Source organism: Giraffa tippelskirchi, chromosome 1 (assembly GCF_054371585.1).
Source record: "Giraffa tippelskirchi isolate mGirTip1 chromosome 1, T2T-mGirTip1v1.2.pri, whole genome shotgun sequence".
NCBI lineage: Eukaryota > Metazoa > Chordata > Mammalia > Artiodactyla > Giraffidae > Giraffa > Giraffa tippelskirchi.
The window spans coordinates 149,102,271-149,127,879 of NC_137275.1; the positions used below are offsets into that span (position 1 = coordinate 149,102,271).

Below are 25,609 nucleotides of genomic sequence, written 5' to 3' on the forward strand. Positions count from 1 at the left end.
GTTAGCCTGTTTAAATAGCAGAGTGACCAGGGCATACATACATAGTTACATTTGTACATTCATTTATCCCATTAATGCTTAATAAGTGCCTTCTATATGCCAGGTCCTATGCTAAATGCTTGGGCTATGATGATGAACAAGACAAATATACTTCCTCTTCTTGTGGAGCTTATGGGCAAGGGAGGAAGGTGGGCTTTAAACAGATTATCACTGAAATAATTAGTTAAAATATGGATGTGTTCTACAAGTCAACAGGATACTAAAAGAGGTAAATGAAGAAAGTTTCTAAGTGAGTCTCAGTTGTCAAGAAGTTTTCCTGGAGGAATTCGTATGTAACCTAAACGTAGAGGAAGCCAAGTAAAAAGCTAGGGGAGAGCATACCAGGCAAGGGACAGGGTGAGGATGTAAAGATGGTACAAAGACCTGATGTGTGTGGAACACAGTGTCTTGGGGATAACAATGGAGTGGAATGGATTGACAAAGGCACCCCCTTGCATGAGATGAGGCCAGAGACCCTAGGAAAGTCCCTGGGAAGCCAGTGAAGCTTCAGTGATAAAGAATCTGCCTGGGGACATCTCTGGTGGTTTAGTGGTTAAATCATTGCCTTCTAATGCACGGGGGCGTGAGTTTAATCCCCGGTCAGGGTGCTAAGATCCCATAGGCCTCCTGGCCAAAAAAACAAAACATAAAACAGAAGCAGTATTGTAACAAATTCAATAAAGACTTAACAAAGAGAGAGAGAGAGAATCTACCTGCAATGCAGGAGATTCGGGTTCCATCCCTGGATCAGGAAGATACCCTGGAGTAGGAAATGTCAACCCACTCTAGTATTTTGGCCTGGAAAATTCCGTGGACAGAGGAGCCTGGTGGGCAACAGTCCATGGGGTCACAAAGAGTCAGACATGACTAACCATGCACATGTACCCATGTACAGAATGGTGACTTGATGAAAGCCACATTTTAAAAAGATCACATTGGGAACTTCCCTGGTAGTCCAGTGGTTAAGAATCTGCCTTGCAATGCAGGGGACACGGTTAGGGAACTAAGATCCCACATCAGTTCAGTTCAGTTCAGTCACTCAGTCCTGTCCATTCTTTGCGACCCCCATGGACTGCAGCACACCAGGCTTCCCTGTCCATCACCAACTCCCAGAGCTTACTCAAACTCATGTCCATCGAGTCAGTGATGCTATCCAACCAGCTCATCCTCTGTTGTCCCCTTCTCCTCCAGCCTTCAATCTTTCCCAGCATCAGGGTCTTTTCAAATGAGTCAATTCTTCACATCAGATGGCCATAGTATTGGAGCTTCAGCATCAGTCCTTCCAATGAATATTCAGGACTGATTTCTTTTAGGATTGACTGGTTAGATTTCCTTTCTGTCCAAGGGACTCTCAAGAGTCTTCTCCAACACCACAGTTCGAAAGCATCAATTCTTCGGCACTCAGCTTTCTTTATAGTCCAACTCTCACATCCATACATAACTACTGGAAAAACCACAGCTTTGTCTAGATGGACCTTTGTCAGCAAAGTAATGTCTCTGCTTTTTGATATGCTGTCTAGGTTGGTCATAGCTTTTCTTCCAAGGAGCACGCATCTTTTAATTTCATGGCTGCAAGTCACCATCTTCAGTGATTTTGGAGCCCCCCAAAATAGTCTCTCACTGTCGCCATTGTTTGCCCATCTACTTGCCATGAAGTAATGGGACCAGATGCCATGATCTTAGTTTTCTGAATGTTGAATTTCAAGCCAACTTTTTCACTCTCCTCTTTCACTTTCATCAAGAGGCTCTTTAGTTCTTCTTCACTTTTTGCCATAAGGTGGTGTCAAAGGAGAGAGAATATCATAATAAAGTCCCTTATACCAATCACCTCATCTTAATAATTACTATCATTTTACCATATTTCCTTCATTTATTTTCTCTTTGCTCAATTATTTTAATGTAAGCCCCAGATATGACTTTAGCCTCTAAATGTCCCAGTATACTTCTGAAATTAAAGATGTTTTCACTCTAGCTTTGTCTTGTCATTCACCCATCAACTCAGATTTTCTCACTTTGAACTTGGACTATGCTCCTTTTCCTGTCTTACTTCCTTACTGTGTTTCAGCAGAAGAAAGTCATTGAATAAGCTATATATTGTAGGCACTGTGCTCAGCCTGGAAATATAGAAATGAATAACATAATATCTCTCCTCCAAAGTAGTTGGGACCTAATGGCTCTCAGAGAAGTCCTCCATGATCTACCAGCTTCTCATAATACACTACCTGTATGCCACCTTTGGATAGCCACTTACTTGGTCTGTTCCTTTTGGCTTTATTGACTATGCCAAAGTCTTTGACTGTGTGGATCACAACAAACTGTGGAAAATTCTTAAAGGGATGGGAATAATAGACTACCTTACCTGCCTCCTGAGAAATCTGTATGCAGGTCAGGAAGCAATAGTTAGAACCAGACATGGAAAAATGAACTGGGTCCAAACTGGGAAAAGAGTACGTCAAGGCTGTATATTGTCACCCTGTTTATTTAACTTTAATGCAGAGTAAGTACATCATGTGAAATTTAACTTATATGCAGAGTACATCATGTGAAATGCTGGGCTGGATGAAGCACAAGCTGGAATGAAGATTGCTGGGAAAAATATCAATAACCTCAGATATGCAAATGATACCACCCTTATGGCTTAAAGTGAAGAAGAACTAAAGAGCCTCTTGATAAAAGTGAGAGAGGAGAGTGAAAAGATCCCACATGCAGTGGGGCAACTAAGCTCACACACTGCAACTACTGAAGCCCAGATGCTGCAACAAAGACCCAGCATAGCCAAAACAAAAAATAATAATTTTTTTAAAAAGATCATATTGGTTGAAGTGTGAGGGAAGGAAATACAGGGTTGAGGGTATTAACAGGCCAGACTTGATAAATAAATGTGCAGCACACACTAAGTTGTGATTGTGAACTCAGAGGAGGACTGTCCTTTATTCCTATTTAGAAAACATACTATTTCAAATTTATACAAAATCTTTTAAAATTTTGGTCAGTCACTGCAATCTCACATTGCTTTTCTTTCCTTTCTACTTAAGAGTTTTATTTTAATGACAGTGAGAGAAAAATGTATTACCACGTTGAAAACTGGCACTTATTTAACAGTTATGGAGTTTCAGAATTCACTCAAAATGTTTGAAAGGCAGCTGCTGCTTATTATATGTCCAGAGAAACTTCCTGGGTGGCAGGAAGTTGAAAGGAGAGGAGAGTTTTGTAATCGCCAAGTAATTTGAAATATAAATAACTTTGATGTGGTAAATGTAAATGCTCAGACCACAAGGACTAGCTTTCCTCCAGAATATGCATGGATAGGACAAAGGAGGATAGGGGCTTGGGTGACAGACGCTTTATATTACATTTATATTTTGTCTGTCTAGAAACAAACGAGAGCTTTGGGTCCCAAACCATAACCATACTCCCCCATTCCTACCTTAAATGTCTCTCACATGGGTCATTTCTTCCAAGATGGCTCACATGGGGAAAGTTAAAAGATACAAACAGCTTGGCCAAATTCCATAGCTATTGTTTTGCGTGTCTGGAAGACTGAAAAAGTCTGTTATTCTAATTATGAGCAATGAGTTACCAGTTGGACAATTTGTCATTGCTTTCTTTTTCTCAAAAACATGCATTCCCCCCCCCCTTAGGTGTTCCCTGTAAACGATGAGCCACCAGTGCTAAAGGCGGACCTCACTCCCATGATGCATTGCTCAGAGGGTGAAGAGGTGGTCATCACTTCTGAATACATTTTTGCTACTGATGTGGACAGTGATGATTTGAAGCTGATGTTCATGATTGTTGGAGAACCTCAGCATGGGACTGTGAGGAGAGCTGGGGTCACGGTACATCACTTCTCTCAGGAAGATGTTGTCGCAGGGGCTGTGACGTACAAACACACAGGTAAGTGACAGCATTGTGATGTGTCTGGGCGCAGGGATGCAACATTACAGAGTCTTAGCTCACTTCTTGCTGTGGGCTCTGATAAACTCAGTCTTAATTCTTGTTTCCATTAAAACCAGAGAAGCTACAGCGGGAGCCCATATCCTATTTTTCAAATGTGATCACCATATTCAGCAATATTTCTAGATCTCTCAGTAATACAGTGAATTTCACAGAAAGAGCAAGCGTTATTGCTGCTATGTTCCTGATGCTTCCACATAGACTTTCAATTTACTCTGGCTTGTCCCCATCCCTATTTTGGTCAATTTGAAGAAGGCTATTTGGCCTTCCCACTCTGGTTCCATATATCATACCAAAAATGCCTGAAGTAGGCTCCCTAAGGTAATTATATTATTAACTTGAGAAGTTTTCTGATTATCAGCCAGTTCCTAAGAAGTAACTGGTCTGCCCTTTGGGTTCTTGAAGAGCAAAGATGATGTTTTATGCTTTGAGTAACTTACCCACAGCACCTGACAGTCGTGAACACAGATTGGAAATACAGTAAATGCTTGTTTGTTAGCATTGTAGTTACATTTCTGGCATTGCATTATATTACTATCTAGGTGGCATTTGTTCCTTATGTAAAATATTCACACAAAAAATGTTGTCAACATCAGAAATCTACAAATCACAGTAGTAGATAGGCATAGTAGGCTCAATCCAGACCCTAAGATGAATCCCATTCCCGTGGAAAGATGATAGTAACACCTCTGTCCTTCATGACGTAACTACCCTTGGCACATCTGATTTCTGGGTTGGGGGCACTTCCTCAGTAATAATGTCATGGACTTCCTCTAAATAACTTTTATCACACTCCATTACTGTTTCATGTTTACTCATTCATATGCCCCTCTAACCTAGATTCCAAGGGAAAGTATGACTGAGTGTGCCAGGCCAGGTGAGTGGTACAGGAAATAAGAGGTATCAGAATTCAAATCTTTTTATTTGAAAAGACAGAGGAAGAGAATACAAGCAGTGATGTGGGAGGGAATTCAAGGAGGGGAACTGAGGTAGCTCAAGTTTAATTTGGACATGGGGGAAAACATTTTGAAATAATATTTTTAAATGTACTTTGGAAAAAAACAACTTATTGGGATACCAGTTGCCTCAGAGCCAATTAGTATGGCATACTTTAATCACTCCATTAGACATCTTTTTTCTTGAAATTATATCTCTTTATCCTCGCCCTGTTAAGTCTTTGTTGTTGTTGTTCAATTGGAAAGTGTGTCTGACTCTTTGCGACCCCATGAACTGCAGTATGCCAGGCTTCTGTGTCCTTCACTTCCTCCTGGAGTTTGCGCCAATTCCTGTCCACTGAGCTGGTGATGCCATGCAACCATCTCATCCTCTGTCACCTTCTTCTTCTCCTGCTTTCACTCTTTCCCAGCATCAGGGTCTTTTCCAATAAGTCAGCTCTTCACATCAGGTGGCCAAGGTATTGGAGCTTCAGCATCAGTCCTTCCAATGAATATTCAAGGTTGATCTCCTTGCTGTCCAAGGGACTCTCAAGAGTCTTCTCTAGCACCACAGTTGGAAAGCATAAATTCTTCCATGCTCAGCCTTTTTTGTGGTCCAATTCTTGCATCTGTACATGACTTAGAAAAGATTTTGTTGGCTCTTTCCTTGTCCTGAGAAGTATAGTCCACTTACTCAATGTCTCTCAATGTCAGAGTTCACAAATAGGTGCTTCTTTTTTGATTTGCCCAAACAGACTATCAGAAGTGATCTAGATACCAATATTATGGTTTGTTACATAATTTTAACATCTTTGAAAGGCTCACTTGGCATAGATACATTATGGATGAGATGAAACTATCTTCTCTTCAAGCTTGTGCCTTGTTCCAGGTACTGAACAACAAGTAGACATACGGATAACTCATTTAGTGTGATGGCCATATAAGGGAGTGTTAACACATTTTTTTTTTCTTCAAAGACCTAGTAGGACACTGGTACAAATTTTTTCAGATAGACATTTTTTATGTTAATAAATTAACAGAAATACTGTATTCAAAAAATATTTTATTTGAATGATACTTTTGCTTGTAATGTTCACTCAGTTACTCGGTAGTGATTAGCGCTGTTCTAGAATGAGTAAAGAGAAACTCAGAATAGGAGCTAAAATTTCAGTGGCCCTGCGCTTACCTCCATACATTGGTTATCAAGATTACCAAAGAACAATTGTTGTTATTGTAGTTGTAGTCGCTTAGTTGTGTCCAACTCTTTTGCAACCCCATGGCCTGTAGCCTGCCATGCTCCTCTTGCCCATGGGATTCTCCAGGCAAGAACACTCGAGTGGGTTGCCTTTTCCTTCTCTAAGGGATCTTCCTGGCTAGGGATTGAACCTGCATCTCCTGCATTGCAGGTGAATTCTCTACTGCTGAGTTACCAGGGAAGCCTGATAACAATTGTATCACCATTATTTTTTTTGTTTATTTATTTATTTTTGTGATTATGAAAATAATATATACTCATTACAGAAAGCTTAGAAAATTATGATAAAGTTTTGAAAAATCGCCTTATTTACCTCAGAAAGATAATCACTGTTAACATTTCAGTATTACAATGTTTTCTTTTCCTTTTTCTAGCTGTAATTTTTAACATAGTTGCAATCATGTTGAATGTGCAGTTCCTTTTTTTATTTAGATTATCATCTAAAAATGTTTATTAAAATATTGTTAAATTTTACAAAGTTATTGTACCCATGTTTTAATCATTGCATAATATTTTATGATATAAAATTATTACTAATCTGCTATTCTCCAAACATTAAATATGAGGCCATTCAAAAATTATTTAATAAATAGCAGTCCAGTCAACTGTTTTCAGTATAAATTGTATCTTTAGACTATATCTCATTTCAAGGTAAAGAATTCTTTGACCCATGTTGTAGCCGTTTTTTTGTGGCTTAACACTCAGCCAACTTTCCCAGCTCTTTCTATGAGTGTCTCACATGCTTTTCTTATATTGAAATTACAGTTACTGAATGTACTATGTTCGTTTTTTTTGGTTAAGCTGTTTTCATTTCCTAGAATTATTTTTCCATTTGTCTTCCCCACTCCCTCTTCCTACAGATCTTCTCTCCCATCTCCCAGTTCTCTGCCTTATCTACCTTATAAACCACTCATTATTTAATGCTCAGTACAAAGTGAGCAAGGCCATCTGGAAAGATTTCTCTGACTTTCCCTGGCATGTACATTCTGCCCCCCCATGCAATCATCAGCCTATGCTCTCATCCTCCTTCACCCTCAGCACCTAATGCATAATAATCAGGCTGAGATAGATGAATGTTCCATTTAGTAGGCTAGGAGTAGCAGTTTCATATGGTTCCACTTAATATACACACACATCTGTGATATTCTAACCGGACTGCATTTCTTTCCCTCCCATTAGACTGTGTCCCCTCCTGACATATAGTAGGTCTTTGAACATTTGATATTTTTTTGAACTGTCTTGACATTTTCAACATGTCTGTCTTTCCCTCCGCTGGAGCACACACAACACTAATTTTCACACAACAAGCATTAAATAAGTATTTATCAAGTGAGTATCAAATAAAAAAGCTTTATGCCAATTAACTTGTTTATAAATATGAATAAATGAGTGGTGTCTTTCTCCTACTTTTCCTAAAGTAGAAGGCTGATTGTTTAATTTTAATGTCTTAACTTTATTCTTTTAAAAAAATAAGCCCAGTCTTCTCATTCTTTAATCATTTGGTTAGTCAATAATATCCTTTTGACTATTTCCTTGTCTGCAATTTTTTTATTGGAGTATAATTGCTTTATAATGTTTGTTAATCTCTGCTGCACAGTGAAATGAATCAGCTACATCCCCTCCCTCTTGAGCTTCCCTCCCACCCCAGTCCCCCATCCCACCTCTCTGGCTCATCACAGAGCACCAAGCTGTGCTCTCTATGTTGTACAGAAGCTTCCTACTAACTATCTGTTTCACACATATAGTGTATGTATGTCAATGCTACTTTCTCAACTGGTCCCACCCTCTCTTTCCCCTTCTGTGTCCACAAGTCTGTTCTGTACATCTGCATTTCTATTCCTGCCCTGCAAATAGGTTCATAAGTACCATTTTCTAGATTCGCTATCTATGCATTGTTGCTGTTGTTCAATTGCCCAGTCGTGTCTGACGCTTTGCAACTCCATGGACTGCAGCACGCCAGGCCTCCCTGTCCCTCACCATCTCCTAAAGTTTGCCCAAGTTCATGTCCATTGCATCGGTGATGTCATCCAGCCATCTTATCCTCTGACTCCCTCTTCTTCTGCCCTCAGTCTTTCCCAGCATAAGGGACTTTTCCAGTGAGTCAGCTGTTCATGTCAGATGACCAAAATATTGGAGCTTCGGCTTCAGCCAAAGTCCTTTCAATGAGTATTCAGGGTTGCTTTCCCTTAAGATTGACTGGTTTGATCTCCTAGCTATCCAAGGGACAGTTAAAAATCTTCTCCAGCACCACAGTTCGAAGGCAATAATTCTTTGGTGCTCTGCCTTCTTTACAGTCCAGCTCTCACAACTGTGCATGACCACTGGGAAGATCATAGTCTTGACTATATGGATCTTTGTTGGCAGAGTAATGTCTGCTTTTCAGCATACTGTCTAGGTTTGCCATAGTTTTCCTGCCAAGAAGCAATCATCTTCTTATTTCATGGCTGCAGTCACCATCTCCAGTGATTTTAGAGCCCAAGAAGATGAAACAGGCACTACTTCCACCTTTACCTCCTTCTCTTTGTCATGAAGTAATGGGGCCAGATGCCATGATCTTAATTTTTTTAATATTTAGTTTTAAGCAGGCTCATCACTCTCCTTTTTTACCCTCATCAAAAGGCTCTTTACTTCCTCTTTGCTTTCTGCCATTAGAGTGGTATCATTTGTATATCTGAGGATGTTGATGTTTCTCCTACCTATCTTGATTCCAGCATATAACTCAGCCAGCCTGGAATTTCTTATGATGTGCTCAGCATATAGGTTAAACAAACAGAGTGACGACAGACAGCCCTGTTGTACTACTTTCTCAGTCCTGAACCACTCAGTTGTTCATCCAGGGTTCTAACTGTTGCTTTTTGACTGGCATACAGGTTTCTCAGGAGACAGGTAAGATGGTCTGGTGTTCCCATCTCTTTAAGAGCTTTCCACAGTTTGTTATGATCCACACAGTCAAAGGCTTTGGCGTAGTCAATGAAACAGAGGTAGATGTTTTTCTGGAATTCCCTTACTTTCTCTATGATCCAGTGAATGTTGACAATTTGATCTCTGGTTCCTCTTCCTTTTCTAAACCCAGCTTGAATGTCTGGAAGTTCTTGGTTCATGTAATGCTGAAGCCTGGCATGCAAGATTTTAAGCATGACCTTACTAACATGGGAGATACATGCATTAACATTTGTTTTTTCTCCTTCTGACTTACTTCACTCTGTATGACAGACTCTAGGTTCATCTACATCTCTACAGATGACCCAGTTTTGTTCCTTTTTATGTTCCATGTCATTTTTTTAAACAGATGTAATAATTCCAAGTACAATGCTCTGTAGATTTGACCAATGTGTCTTGTGAAAAGATATGTTGCTCCTGATCTTTTGTGCCCTAGTCACATCGAAACTTCAAACATAATTACTTCCCTCTTGGCACTTTGAGAGTAATGTATGAGAATTATCAAAAGCACATCTACAGAACTTTTCTGCCCACTGGATAGTAAGCACTCCTACTTCTGTGCTGTTCATTAGTAATCCAAGAATAGATTGTTCTATTTACTGATAAAGTGTCTAGTCCTGATATTTTCTTCCTTCTTCCTCTCACGACTTAAGTTGGGACCATTTTGAATCCCAGAGATGGAAGCTCTCAAGAGTAAAAGGAAGATGAAAATTAGGGTCTCTTCTTATCCAGGTGCTGTTGCTATTTTGCTAACATCTTGACTGTACATAATGAGGAAAATACTGCAGCAAATGACAAAGATGTGGGTTATCTTTGTATTTCACCTATTCAGCTTCTTCTGCAGTGAGTGGTTGTTGAATTAAGGTGGTTAATGTAAATGGGAAGACAATTACCAGAGGGACAGGGTGCCTTCTGTTTTCCCTGCGGTTGGTCCTAACACTAATAATTATGGGAGAAGAGTGAAGCCATCCTGAGTCCAGCTTTGTGTCTCCTTTGTTCATTTGTGAACTGTCAGACCCTTGTTAGCCCTGTTTTGCCCCTCCATATGGTGATAGATGGCTGGCAGGGTTTTCACCAGAGGCAACAGATGGGCAAGCATTTCTGCATTATTTTCATGACTCTATTTAATTTCATAGTAATAAAATTAAGTTTCACATTTTAGCCACATAAGTTCCTTTCCTTGCCATTCTATGCTTGTAGAGGAAGTCTAAGGCTATTTCATCTTGGTATTCTGCATTTTTTAAAAGTCATCTTTCAGCTGTAGTTGTGTCTTCCAGGTGGTGAGATTGGCCTGATGCCTTGTTTCGACACCATTACATTGGTGGTTTCGGACAGAGAAGCTGGTCCTTTTGTGAACGGCTGCTGTAACAATGGACCTCACCCATCTGTTCCTCTTCATGAGTCCTTTCCAATGTATGATCTCAACATCACAGTGTATCCAGTGGACAATCAACCTCCTTCAATTGCAATAGGTGGCCGTGTTTTTTCTCTTAAGTTTCTATTATCTCACCTAGTCATACCTGTGGTCCAGTGAAATAATGCCCTTTATTATAGTCAAAATAGAAAACCACCATACAAAATTGCCTCTAATAATTGTCTCAATACAGACTTGTGGAAACCTCAGATCTGTGAAAGATTGCAGGGCAAAAGAAATAACTTATTTAAAAATTTAGATAAATCCATGTGGAGAGAGAATGTAAGTGTGTGTGTGTGTGTGTGTGTGTGTGTGTGTGTGTGTGTTTTAAAATGAAGACAACATTGTAGTCCTCAGATATTCTGGTTTTATTTCACATGGGAAAGTATCATTTACCTGGTAGAGACAGTAATTTATTTTATCCGTAATAATTTCTGTTAGAATAGAAAGAGTATACCAGTGGGACTATTTATATATATTTAACCTTATTTGCTTTTTAGGAAGTCATCTCTTTGTAGGTACTATGTATATGTTCTGACTCTCAGAAAAGAAATGCAAGCATATGTATGAATGTTATTGTAATTTGCAAACTGTCTCCCAAGCAGTGTTCTGGAAAGGAAGCATTATCCCCGCAGAATAATTAAACACTACGGCATGAAAAAATGCTCGTTATGAGCAATTCATAATAGTTCTCAGGCAATTAACGCTCTGACAAACAGAGCTAACAACTGATCTTGAAGAGTATATAAACCACATTCAGTGGCTTATCATTAAAACATTTTGGCAATTCTTATTTTCATTTGTCACTTCTATAGAGACACAGGGGAAATCAGAGTTCCTTGAGAATGACTAAAGGGCTGTACTCTAGCAATGAGTATTTTTTCTATCTTTGTAATAGTCTGGCTTTCTTAGACAAGAAAAAATATAATTCCATAAGTCAAATTAAATTCTACCCATTACTCCTGAATATTTTCACCATAAGGAGAATTATGTCAAAGGAAATGAACATCTCCCATGGAAGTACATTTGCGTATAGGAGGCACCTCTGAATTGGAATTTCAATCACTCCCTTTTGTCCTCACTATTCTGATTAGGGGATTTCACAGTAAGTCATAATTGTGTTATTATTCGTATGCAGGTACCATATTCGTTGTAGATGAGGGTTTCTCAGCAGCCCTTACTGTTAACCATTTGTCTGCCGCTGACCCTGACACTGCAGCAGATGATTTGGAATTTGTTTTGGTTTCTCCTCCCCAGTTTGGCTACCTTGAAAACACACTCCCTTCTGCAGGTTTTGAAAAGAGCAACATGGGCATAAGCATAGGTAAGTCATGGTTTCATGTCCAGCAATAATCAGCCTTTATTTGAGACTCTCATTGATTAGGTTATGTTTAATAACTGGGTTAGGACTTAAAAAATGTTCAAAGTACTATACTTGAGGAATTATTATTATCACTGATACCTTCAAATACTATTGTTTTTCATTCTAATTTTTCATTTAAAATTTCCCATGTATGGGAGTTTACTTCAAAATAAATGGAAATTATACTTATGGAAAATTTAAGGATAAATATTGAAGAAATAATGTTTTAAAAGGCCCTCATAGCAACACAGAATACTGTGACAGAATAAATCTGGTGGAACTCACAGTCTTATTCTCACAGTTTCTTTTAACACTTTTAAAAGATACAGGCAGAAAAGAATAGGAAATATATCATGGAAATATTGAAGGTAATGACATTAATTTTAAAGCCAAAGTGTGTCTCAGAAACTTGAATTGTTCTGGTGTTTCAGTTGAAAAGAAAACAACCAAAGCAAAAACAAACGCCAAAACCAAAATCATTCAAAGGCAACACTTCAGAAGTAAATTATTCTGTAAGCACCTTTTGGGGCATATCCATTTTAAATACGGGAGAAGCTGGGTTTACGGTTAGTTGTGTTAGTAGAATGAATAGGAAAAAGAAGACACCATTAAACGCTGCCTATAAGAAACTAACTTCAGCTTCAAGGACAGACGCAGGCTTAAAATGAAGGGCTGGTAAAAGATATTCCTTGCAAATGGAAACCGAAAGAGAGCAAGGGTAGATATACATAAACTAGACAAAATAGTCTTTTAAGTCAAAAGTATAACAAGACACAAAAAGGTCATTATATAATGATAAAGTGTTAATTCATTGAGAGGATGTAATAATGGTAAACGTATATGCATACAATATTGGAACACTTAAATATATTAAGCAAATATTAATAGAACTGAAGAGGGTAATACTCAACAATACAATAATAGTAAGGATTTCAGTGTCCCATTTTCAACAGTGGATGAATCATTCAGATGGAAAATCAGTAAGAAAACATTAGACTTGAACTATATATTAGACCAAATGAGCCCAACAGACATACATATATTCCATTCAACAAAAGTAGAATGCACATTCTTCTCAAATGCACAGGAAACAGTCTCTGGGATAGATCATATGATGAGTCACTAAGCAAGTCTTAACAATTTAAAAAGATCGAAATTGTACCAAGTATCTTTTTTTTTTTTTATTAAATCACAATGGCATGAAGTTAAAGTCAATAACTAGAGATAACTAGAAAGTTCCCAAATATATGAAAATTAACACATTCCTGAATAACCAATGGATTGAAGACTAAATAGAAGAAAGAAATTAAAAAATCTTAAATAAAAATAGAAACAGAACACAGCAAAATATATGGAATGCAGCAAACACAGTGCTAAGAGGAAAGTTTTATAATGATAAGTGCTGCATTAAAGAAGTAAATAACCTATAACTAGAAAAGCAAGAACAAATTAGGCCCATACTTAGCAGAAGGAAGGATATAATAAAGACCAGAGCAGAAACAAATAAAGAACAGATAAACAATGGGGAAGATTAATGAAACTGAGTTGATTTTTTTAAAAGATAAAGGAAATTGGCAAACGTTTAGCTAGACTTAACAGTGAAAGTTTGAAAAATTTCCCTCTAAGATCAGGAACAAGACAAAAGTTCCACCTGCATCACTCCTATTCAATATAGTACTGAAAATCATAGCCAGAGTAGGAAATAGAGGGTATCCAAATCAGAAACGAAGAAGTAAAATGTTTCTATTTACTGATGATGTGATATTATATATAGAAATTCCTAATGACTTCACCAAAAACCATTAGAACTAATGAACAGATTCAGTAGTTTCATGGTACAAAATCAACACACAAAACTCAGTTGTATTCCTATACATGGACAATAAACTTTCTGAAGAAGAAACAGAGAAAACAATCTCATTTATAATAGCATAAAAAACAGTAAAATATATAAAATATATAATTTTAACCAAGGTAGTAAAAAATTTATATAGCAACTATAAGACATAAAACTGATGTCTTGATGAAAGAAATTGAAGAGGACACAAACAAATGGAAAGATATCCCATGTTCATGGGTTGAAAGTGTTAATATAGTTAAAATGTCCTTACTGCCCAAAGCTATCTGTAGATTCAGTGCAATCCTTATCAAAATTCCAATGACTTTTTTTTTTTACAAAAATAGAACAGATAATCCTAACATTTGTATGGAACCACAAAAGACCTCAGATAGCCAAAGAAATCTTGAGAAAAAAGAGCCAAGTTGGAAGCATCATACCTGCTAATTTCAAACTATTATTGCAAAGCTATCATAATCAAGGCAGAAAAAAAATAACAAGCCCATGGATCAACATAACAGAATAGAGAGCGCAGAAATAAAGCCATACATATATGGTCAATTAATTTTTAATGAAGAAACCAAGAAAATACAATAGGCAAAGCATTCTTTAAGAAGTGATATTGGGAAAAATGGACAGCCACATTTGAAAGAATGAAACTGGACCATTATCTTACAACACAAAAATAAAGAACTCAAAATGGATTAAGGTCTTTTATATGAGACATGAAACCATAAAGCTCCTAGAAGAAAACACAGGCAGTAAGTTCCCTAACGTGGGCCTGGTGACAATTTTTTTAATTTGACACCAAAAGCAAAGGTAAAAAAGCAAAATATCAGGGAGTGGGACTACATTAAAATACTTCTGCAGAGGAAGAGAAACAATCAATAAAATGAAAAGAGTATCTTTAGAATAGGAGAAAGTATCTGCAAACCACACATCTGTTAGGAGATAAAAATCTAAAATATATAAATTACTCATATAACTCAATACAAAAAGCTAAACAATCTGATTAAAAAATGAGCAGAGGACTTGAATAGACATTTCTTCAGAGAAGACATACTTGCTTGTATCAAATGAACATGTCTTATACCTTAAATTCACACAGTGAGTGATATGTGAATTATGTCTCAATGGAGTTGGAAGAAAGATTAATGTATTAAAGATTAATTGCATTAATTGCAGTTTCTCCTGTGACTTAGGGTGGGGGCCTTAGCTAGCTCAGTTGGTAAAGAATCCGCCTGCAATGCAGGAGACTGGGGTTCAGTCCCTGGGTTAGGAAGATCCCGCAGAGGAGGACATGGCAACCCACTCCAGTATTCTTGCCTGGAAAACCCTATGGACAGAGGAGCCTGGCAGACTACAGCCCTTGGGGTCACAAGAGTTGGACACAACTTACGGTCTAAACCTCCGCCTGTGACTTAATAGACAACACAGATCATTTTTATCTTTTGATTTAAGTCAATATCCGAATACCATAACAGCAGGTCAGTTAATTTCACTCATTCCTGCCAGTTGCTTGACATGCAGTCAAGTAGGCTGACAATAGGCTACCATCCTGGTAGCTCAGATGGTAAAGAATCTGCCTGCCATGCAGGAGACTGGGGTTCGATCCCTAGGTGGGGAAGATCCCCTGGAGAAAAATGGCAACCCACTCCAGTATTCTTGCCTGAAGAATTCCACGGACAGAGGAGCCTGGCGGGCTACAGCCCATGGGGTTGCAAAGAGCTGGAGACAACTTAGAGACTAACAGGCAGACGATTGATGAACTTGACTTGCCTTTATATGAAAGAGATGGTTCCTTTCTTGTTCAAATATGACAAGAACTGCTCACTCCAGAGCACTGGTTTTAATCAAGGGAAGGTTTCTCTGACATTCATTCCAAGTATGTGAATGATGGTCACAAAGTCCCTACATCCTAGTTAGCAGTTACAGCCCTTCTGTTCTCCATGCAAATTTTAATTCTTCCTTGTAATTTATGGATATGTTTTTATGTTGATGGGTATAGTCATTATAGAAGTCCCTGATAACCGATCCTTAGGTCAACTGCTATGATTTATTATTTGCTCTGCTGAGAAATCGGCTATTGGGTTAAGGATTAAGCACCAGTAGCTTGGGAAAATATTTTTCTTATTTACCTGCTCCATTTTGGTGTGCTCTAGCTTCGTTTCAGTGGAAAGACATGAAGGCTTTACATATTAACTATGTGCAGTCCAGGCATCTGGGGATGGAACCAACGGCTGACAAGTTTATGCTGTATGTCACCGATGGGAAGCGACGCTCCATGGAGATACCATTTTACATTATAATCAATGCTACAAATGATGAAGCTCCTGATTTTATAGTGCAGAATATTACTGTAAGAAAGATATTTGAATTTTTAGTCTCTCTTTATCATTTTCTAATTTTTATTTTCACCTAATCTATCTATGTTTGTCTGTGTGCACTTAACACCTCAAGTTAATGAGTAAAGAGGCCAGTAACCTATGTTATGTAATGCAATCACTTGATAAATATTTTTCTAATAGTAATGATGATGGTCATGATAATAATAATGATTGCTAACAGATAGAAATTGCATAGTTTAAATTATAGTTGTCTGTATATAGAATGCAGTACTTGCTAGTAGGTCCTATTCCAAACCCTTTACATGTGTTTGTATTGAATCCTCATAATAGGCTTTTAAGGTGATGGCATTATTATTGCCATGTAATAACTGCAATAAATGAGACTAAAAAGGTTAAGTTAGTGTCCCCAGATCACAGAGCTTGGCAGTAAGTAAAAAGTAGGGGATTTGCACCCAGGTGCTCTGATTCCATAGCATGCTACCTTAACCAGTGCTACAATAGCAAGGACTCTTAATTCACAAACTACAGGCATCTTTTTTATACAGCTGTTTATAAAGATATATGACAGTAAAAAAACCAATTTGGACCACTATTTTTGTACAGGTTAAAAATGTCATTATATTATATAATAATATTTGTTAGTTTTATTTAAAAATTTAGACATAGGTAAAATGGCCCAGCATATCACCGCTGAGACGATTGTTGTCTTAAAAAAATAATAAATATATGTGGTTAAACAAGTTAGAATGTTGTGAAACTTACACAGTGAACTATGAAATTCTCCCTCTTTAACAGTCCCTATGCATGGTCACTCCCCATCAGTTGAGCTTTTAGTAATTAATTTCCACAGAAGTAATTTGTGTCCATGCCAATGATATGTATGTATGTATGTATGTATATGACTTTTCTGTATGTTTTCATCTACAAATCAGAGATCATTAATATACCCTACTTTCTACTTAAAAAACCCTTTGATTACTATGTTTTAATATTTTCATATAAGCATATAATCCTTTTTAAACAATCCCAATTTTTATACAATTATTTAATCCAGACATACTCATAGCATATTCTGATTAAATGAATGAGTACTGGCTTTGGAGTATGAGGGACTTGATGTTGCTGTTTACTAGTCGTAGGGTCCTGGGTAAGTTATTTCTCTGTGTGTTTTTGTTTCCTCATCTGCAAAATGTGTACCAGATCTTCCTTTAGGGTGGCCATGACTATCATGATGGTCAGGCACATTTTGCTGTTGTTCAGTTGCTAAGTCATGTCTTACTCTTTGCAACCCCATGGACTGTAGCACCCCTGGCTCTCCTGTCCTCCACTGTCTCCTGGAGTTTGCTTAAATTCATGTCCATTGAGTTGGTGATGCTATCTAACCATCTCCTTAGAAAACCCTTATTAAATAGATGTCATTCATATTAGTCTTGTTACATCTGTCATCTTTTTTCAGACATTGATCAAAGTTGCTTTGAAACCATTATTTTGCCTTATTTTTCACTAAAAATCATCAAATTCTAAATGCAAAAGTCTTTATATAATTTTCTGCCAAGTCTTAATGGTATATAAGACTTAAAAGGATGAGACTTAAAAGTCTCAGAATGAGACTTAAAAGCTAGCTCCTGCCATCCCTCTTCTGTTGGCACATGGATTTCTCCAGAGAGCACTTCAGTAATTATGAGAGAGAGAAGAAATTACAAATGACTCCTTCTATACCTACCTCTATTGTCTAGTATCTATCTAGGGTTGGAGTTTCTGAAATAATTAGGCCACTGGGAATTTGTCTCTTGCTCTTCTCTGAAAGTAATCATGCCTTTTTTTCCCCCTGTGAATTGCTTACAGAGGCTGTTGAAGAGTAACAAATATGGAGCCCCATGTGTTATTGGCAGAGCTGGCTTTAAGCTTCAAGTGATTTTTTAAAATAGTCATATGTATTTTGCTTTCTTGTGGCAAAGTGTATTTATTTTATAGCTAGCTGGGCTTCCATCAAGTTGTGCTGCAATTTGCAGCACAAAAAAATTGAGATTTTAAAGTTATTATAATCCGTTGCAAAGCTGTCTACTAGTGAGTTTCTGTGTTTTATGTCTATTTATCTAATCCTTTTATTTATAATCTCAATAAGTTATTGAACGTGCAAAGAAGAATCTCACATTTTTTTTGCTAAAATTTCCCAGTCATCTTGTGAATGAATTTACCATTTTGTAAATGGAAAAAGTTGCTATACAGTGAGTTCAGGAGTCCCAAGCTTTATAAAGAAAGATGATTAGAACATCTTTTTTAGGTTGCTTTACTAATGGTTTTGGAGAAAAATGCAAGTTACTATCAAAGATGATTCTGTACTTCTGTCACCGTGGATTAAATTATTATGCCATCTCAGTTTTTAAAATGTAGACCAGATAAAAGGGAACCAACATAATGTTAGCCTAAATGTCAGATATTATGATTCTTGTTATGTACATGCAAGTAGTTGTAGGAAGGCTCTTTTCAAAGTCCTTAAGAGAGGCTGAAGAGAGAGTATATTCACAAGTCTAAAGCCCATGTCTTCTTCAAACATAAAATGTCCACTCAGCCACAAAGACATTCCTGGATTCCTCCACTCTTTCCTATTTCTTGTTTATCTGTATTTAGTAGTGCTAGATATTTTCTTCCTTGTCTTATAATTAATGATGAACAGGCCATCACAGTCTCATCTGGACTTTGATTCTTTAGAATATTCATATTCTTGCAGTGATTCTGTATGTGCCCAATAAGCACATACTAAACTTATATACTCATATTATTTAGATCTTGTGGTATTTCACAGTAGGAAGCAGAAATACTTTTTTGTTCCCTTGCTATGAGAAAAAGAAGATGAAGATGACTAAGCACCATGTTAATGGTACAAATGTTTCTAAATAACTAGATCCTACAAGAAATGAAAAACATTCAGTTCTCTTTATGCTTAAAGGATTGTGAAACTTGAAGTGGGATGTGGCGTTGTTCAAGCAAATTAGTGGTGTGAGGACAGAGAAGAGATCAGGGACCTAGCATTAAAATATATACTGTTGTGTATCCAGGAGCATACTCTCAACTGTGGTTGACTGTAATTGAAATATAGCAGTGTTTGCTGTAATGACAAAAATTAAAAACACCTAACACCCCCCAGTGTGTATAGCAGATATTTATGCCATTTGTAAAGCAGAGAAAAAAAAACTGTGAGAGCAGCAAGGTTCAGAGGTTAAAATGGCAGGTTAGGAACAGCCAGGGTCTACACCCAGTTTTACAACTGAATTCTGTGACTTCCAGAAAGCAAGCATCCTTTTGGTTGCTTTAGTCCCTGATCTTTGAATTATGAATCATGTATATGAGATTGTATATATGTATGTGTGTGTATATATATATCCTTAGTCCTTCATGGAAATGAATGAAGTGCTTTGAAATCTTCAGAAAAACACATGAGAAAGATGAATAGATTTCTTATTGTCTTCTAAGGTCATGTTAAACTAGCAATTTCTTTTAAGGACTCATTACATACAAACCTCATGGAAAATTTGTGAGGATCTCTTAAAATTATTATAGGATATTTTAAAATTAGTTTTTGAGCTTTTTGCCACAAAAAAGACAGGTTTCATTTCACATGTGGCTGACTTCTCTTGTCTTTGTTTAGGTGTGTGAGGGTCAGATGAGAGAGCTGGATTCTTCCATCATCAGTGCTACTGACCGGGACATTCCCAAGAACCCCTTGCTGTTCAGTATCACTCACAAACCACGTCATGGCCTCCTCATCAACAGGGCATTTAGCAGAAACATTTTTCAATATAAGCAATCAGCCAACCCTGGCCAGAAGCATGAACTTGTCTACAACTTTTCCATGGAACTTCTCAAGAATGGTATATCATGTTTCATTTCAATTTGTTTGTTGTTGTTGATTTAATAATTTAACCCAGAAAAGATAGTAATAAATCACAGAGGGAGGAATTGAAGAAGTGGCCTTCACCTATATTCATTTATCCCTCAAGGGTTTTCTCTGGGCTCTGGATTAATGCAGAGCAAGAAGTCTCAGCTAGACAGAGTGGGTAATTGAAAAAGAAATAGTATCTTTTCTTTCATCTTAAGAGCATCAGTAAAAATGATATTTGTGAATTTTGATATTTTACCCCAAGGTTTTAATCACATAATAAAAAAATTGCTTTTTAAAACACTTGAGATTATGGAACTAAATTTGAAGAGGTTTGTCTGTCAAAACCTCCACATTTAAAACAAATATAGAACAATCTATAATAATTCATTATTCTCTGAGGTGATAATTTGCTCTTTAAGGAAATGACACATTGAAATAGCAGCCTAAAGTATTTTTTCATTACTCTTTTTGAAAAATTGATTTCATCCCATTTGCTCATGTGCTCAGATGTGTCCACTCTTTGTGACCCTATGAAGGGTAGCCTGCCAGGCTCCTCTGTCCATGTAATTTTTCAGGCAAGAATACTGGTGTGTATTGCTGTTTCCTTCTGTTGACCCAGGGATCAAACCTAAAACTCTGTGAAACTGTTTTCCAAAAGTAGCTGCATCATTTTACTTTTCTACCAGCTACATATGAAAGTTCCATTTTTCTATGTGAATGTTATATAGGCTTTAAAAATAGTTTTTTATTTAAGTTTTGATTCACCTAAAATTTATTTTGATTGTTGGCTTGAGGAAGGGATCTAAATACAAATTCCCCTAAGTAATGAACTAATTTTTTGTTTCATTTAAATACCCTGTCACCGTTGTTCTCTTTCAGTTTATTGAATAATATATTTTTTCTCAATGATTTTAAGTAAGACCCTTATCAAATACTAACTTATTTAAACAGGAACTTTTAATGAACTAGGAGGGTACTCTTACTTTATAAAATAGTTTGATTTTACCTTACCATGCTGATTAATGAGCTCATGCTAATAACAATGCCTTGGAAATTAAAACAAATTATTTCTGACAGGTTTTGAAATGGTTTAATCATAAGAAAGATTTACTTTCTCTCTTTTTTCCCTTTGTCCAGGAATGGGGTTGATGTACGTGCATGATGATTCAGAGAGTCTTGCTGATGACTTTACAATCCAGGTGTCAGATGGGAAACATAAGATTCTTAAAACCATTTTTGTAGAGATCACCCCAGTTAATGATGAAAAACCAATGCTGAGCAAGTAAGTTACCTGGAAAGAGTCCATTTGAGATTCTATATGAAGTTCTAAGGTCTGGAATACTAGATGCAAGTGTAATGTATTTCCTCCAGAGAGAAGTTTTTAAGAACTCCTGCCTGTTGCAACTTTCCCACGGACTTAAGCACCTAGAACCTTCAGTGCAAATGTTAGTTAACATAACTCCTCCTTAAAATTTCTCAAATTAGCCTTTTAATTATTTGGTTTTCTCTAAAAGTTCTATTTAGTTGTTAGTAATTCAAAATGACCATACATACAATACGGAATGAACAGTGTACTAAATATTTAAGCACACACATGTATACATGTACACACAAACCAGAGAGTAATTAATAAATAAATTCAACTAAAGTGTGATAATACAACTGAAGACAGTCCTTACTGTGGATATGGTTAAGCTTTGAGCTAAGAGTGGCTGAGGGAAATAAAATGCCATGATTTTTTTCGTCTTCATATTTCATTGTCCTCCAGTTCTCTTCTGTGTTCCATAGGGATCAATACCCTGTTGCCACCTGAGGTCAAGATGATCACCTTTTAAAAATTCTGTACTGATATTATTCATTGCAAACTTTCTCAGTAGCTGATCAGTTTTATCATAGCTACAGAATCTTCATCAGTTATATTTCTTTAGTTCCAGCCATTTCTCTCATCATTGGCAACTGTAGAGAACTGTCCAAGGTTAAAACTTTAGGAAGCCCAACTCTTCTAAGGTCCTAGATCGAGTGAGTTGTGTGCTTCTTGGTATCTCTTTGACCATGTCAATGGTGTAGTGTGATGGGCATTGAGTAGAGAGTCTAAGATTTTATTAGGAAGTGGACAACTTCTTGAAAGTGTGTAAACTCCCAAAGTCTTCTCCACTTTACAGAAGAGAAACAAATCCCTTCCTTATCTTGCTGTTTCCTTATGGCCCCTGAGGTCCTTGGAAAGATTTATGGGAAATGCTGGAGATAATTTTTTGGAGAGTTGCATCTCAGACATCAGTTTGACTAAGAGTATTCAACAGGAAATTTTTGTGTGTGTGTCCTTAGGATTTGTGTATTTATAAAAATTAAAAAAATTTTCAAATCGTGTTGATGTCTAGGCTTATAACTCATCTTTCTTTTGAAACATTTTTCCTTATTTAAGGAATAATTATTTGTTTAAATTTATTTTTATTGGATTATAGTTCCTTTACAATGTTGTATTCCTTGGTGGCTCAGATGGTAAAGAATCCGCCTATAGGAGACCCAAGTTTGATTCCTGGGTTGGGAAGATCCCTTGGAGAAGGGAATGACTACCCACTCCAATATTCTTACGTGGAGAATACCATGGACAGAGGAGCCTGGCAGTCTACAGTCCATGGGATCACAAAGAGTCAAATATGACTGACTAAAACTACTTTCTACTGTATAGCAAAATGAATCAGCGATACACATACTATTTCCTTATTTTCTAGCTGGAATGTTGGATTAGTATAATCTTGATTTATAAAATTGAAAATTTGAAAGATATTTTGGTAGTGAAGAGCCTCCTTTCTGATGACCTTACTTTATCTAAGAAAGAGGGGGAGAGGTGAAAAATGATGTTTATTAAATGCTTTCTATACAACAGTGTGCTGGATTTGTTCACATATATTTATTTAAATACTCACCAAAATTGTGTGAAGTAGATATTGTTTTCTTCACTAAGATAACTGAGACCAGAAAGGTAAAATGACTTAAGGCACTCATTCAATATTATCTGATTTACTATTTCTTGCTAGGTTCTTGCCGTTAAACTTCCTGGCATAGTTTCATCTGCAGAATCACCAAAATTCCTTCAGCCCTGACTTGAAATCTCTCCCTTTTTTCCCTTCTCTTCTTTTCCCTTCCATATATGTCCTTGAGTATATCACCTCTTGCCTTCTCTCAGAACGTGCTCCATTATTTTTTCTCAACTGCATCTTCCATCTCTTCCCTTTTCATTCCTTCTGCTAACAAGACACAGGGATATAGTTAGTAGTGAAGGGAGCTAATTCTGGAGTCAAACTGTTTTGATTCAGCCACTTATGGGAAGTGTGATCTTGGGGGAAAAAGAAAGTGAAAGTTCTAGTCCTTCAGTCATGTTCAACTCTTGGTGACTCTATGGACTGTAGCCTGCCAGGATCCTCTGTCCATGGAATTCTCCAGGCAAGAATACTGGAGTGGGTAGCCATTCTCATCTCCAGGGGATCTTCCTGACCCAGTGATCAAGCTCAGGTCTCCCATACTACAGGCAGATTCTTTACCATTTAAGCCACCAGGGAAGCCCTGATTTGATACTGAATGTATTACTTAACCCCTTGCTACCTCTTTGTCAACCTCTTTGTAAATGAGGGTAATAACGGTATCGTTTTCATGTGGTTATTGAAAGGGTTCAATGAATTAAAATGTGTAAAAGTATTTGAAAGACTGGTTAGTACATAGTAAGTTCTCATAAACACCAGTTATTATCATTATTGCTGGCAGGTATCTTCATTTTAGACTGCAATGATGACCCAGTCCCTCATTCATTTCCGTGCCAAACTGTTTGAAAAAATAGCGTGTGCTTGCTTCTTCCATTTCTGCCAACTGTCTCCATATCTAATGGCTTTCCCAGCAAATCTAATGGCTTTTCTCATCTGGCTGGACCTTGTTAGTGCATTTGACACCATTCCTTTGGTATTCTTTTTAGATGCTATAGTATGTGGTTTTTGCTTGTGGGGTTAAACCCCCTTAGCCTACATTTGATTCTAGTGATGGAATATACCTTACACCTGTCCATACCCTACTAAAGTACCTGTAGTGCTCTGCTTTTCTGCCTCTGGGCAGCAGTGGCTCATTCAGCCCCTGTCCTGGCACAGGGGAAAACACTCTGAGGGCATTCTCCACCTATGAGAGGTAGTGAATAATATAAGTGTCCCAGCCTCCCATCCTTCAGAGGTAAAATTTGTGGCATATTTGACATGGCTCTTCAACAGATCCCCAGTAGGACTGAGTCCAATAGCAATCTTTACTGCTATGTTGTCCTTGCCTCCTCCCCTCCCTCTCACTTGTTCCTGAGGTCACTTCCCAAATAAATTACCTACGCTAAGCCTTTGTGCCTTTCAGGGGAACACACTGTGACACACTTTCTTCTCTCTTGAACCCTCTGACATTTATTTCTGACCATTTCTTTCTACCAGACTCCTTATCATCTTCATTGTATTGGCTTCCTGTTTCAGTTCATCTATTTCTATTAAAAGCACCACTGGGGATTCCATGGTGGTCCAATGGTTAGGACTCCATGCACTCACTGCCAGAGGCTGGAATTCAATACCTGGTCAGGGAACTAAGACCCACAAGACGTGAGGCCAAAAATAAATAAATAAATAAAATCACCACTAATCTCCATAAGCCTCAAACCATCATTCTAGCCTCCTAGAATGATGTTGATCTTGGAGAGATAGGAATGAATGTTCCTGAAGAAAGATCTTAGTCCCTTGCCCCAGAATTGAACCTGGGTAGCCTGGATGAAAATGCAGAATCCTCGCCACTAGACAACAAGGGTGTAGGGGCTAGAAGCAAAGTGACTCTGGCTTTTATCCTCATTGAAAAATGCATTTCTCAAGGAGGCCAAAACTGTAAAAGCAGGTACAAAGGTTATTATCAGAGACACAGCATAGCATATGGGAGAGCACACAGAGAAGCGTTTTGCGTGTTTAAGAGTGAAGCAAGGCAGAAGTACACACCTGGAGAGAAAGGGTATGTGTGTCCACCCTAATGAGGAGGAGTGCAGTAAAGAGGTGATTTCAATCACTTACATAGGACAGGACTTCCAGATCTTTGTTTACCTTTGGCCAATTATCTTGTTTCTTTTCCCATATGTGACCCATTCAAGGATTCTCCCCAACATGTGTGTGCACCTTTTTACTAAGATGGATTCCACTGCAGATGCTTGTAGGTACATGTTCACACAGGTGGCACTCCCTGCCTTTTGACCACCAAGGAGTCTTCCTGTATTTGTGCAGACAGAGAAGTTTTCCTTGACCTCAGGATTGGTCCTCTTGTCTCTTTACTTCAGCAACACTCAGCTTCTGCCACTAGCTTTGTCCTTGAAGTGTCTGGGTGAGAACAAAGCTGCAATTTTACTCCACTTGACAAACACCAGCTGTTCAGCCCAGGGACCCATCTATCTCCGCAATGTATAATACCTCGATGGTATTATAGTCTCTTGTACAGAGGAGAGCAAAAGTTGCCTCCTACTACCAGGGAAGATGTCAGTTCTGAGAAGGCAAGAGAAACCTAGTAAGGTTAGAACTGAGGTGTTTGGGCTTTGACTTCTCAACAAAGGACTGGAAGGCTGTTGAGAATGGTCAGTTTGCTACAA

At 37.6% G+C, this 25,609-nt stretch overlaps 1 protein-coding gene across 1 annotated transcript in view; it reads left to right on the forward strand.

Moving 5' to 3' along the window:
* Positions 1-25,609, forward strand: part of FREM1 (FRAS1 related extracellular matrix 1) — a 148,610-nt gene that overhangs the window by 60,340 nt on the left and 62,661 nt on the right. Inside the window, exons 15-20 of the mRNA XM_081500121.1 lie at positions 3,681-3,933; positions 10,401-10,595; positions 11,676-11,861; positions 15,900-16,096; positions 19,735-19,957; positions 21,106-21,250. Of these exons, the coding sequence (XP_081356247.1) occupies positions 3,681-3,933; positions 10,401-10,595; positions 11,676-11,861; positions 15,900-16,096; positions 19,735-19,957; positions 21,106-21,250 (1,199 nt within the window). The remainder of the gene's footprint in view (positions 1-3,680; positions 3,934-10,400; positions 10,596-11,675; positions 11,862-15,899; positions 16,097-19,734; positions 19,958-21,105; positions 21,251-25,609) is intronic.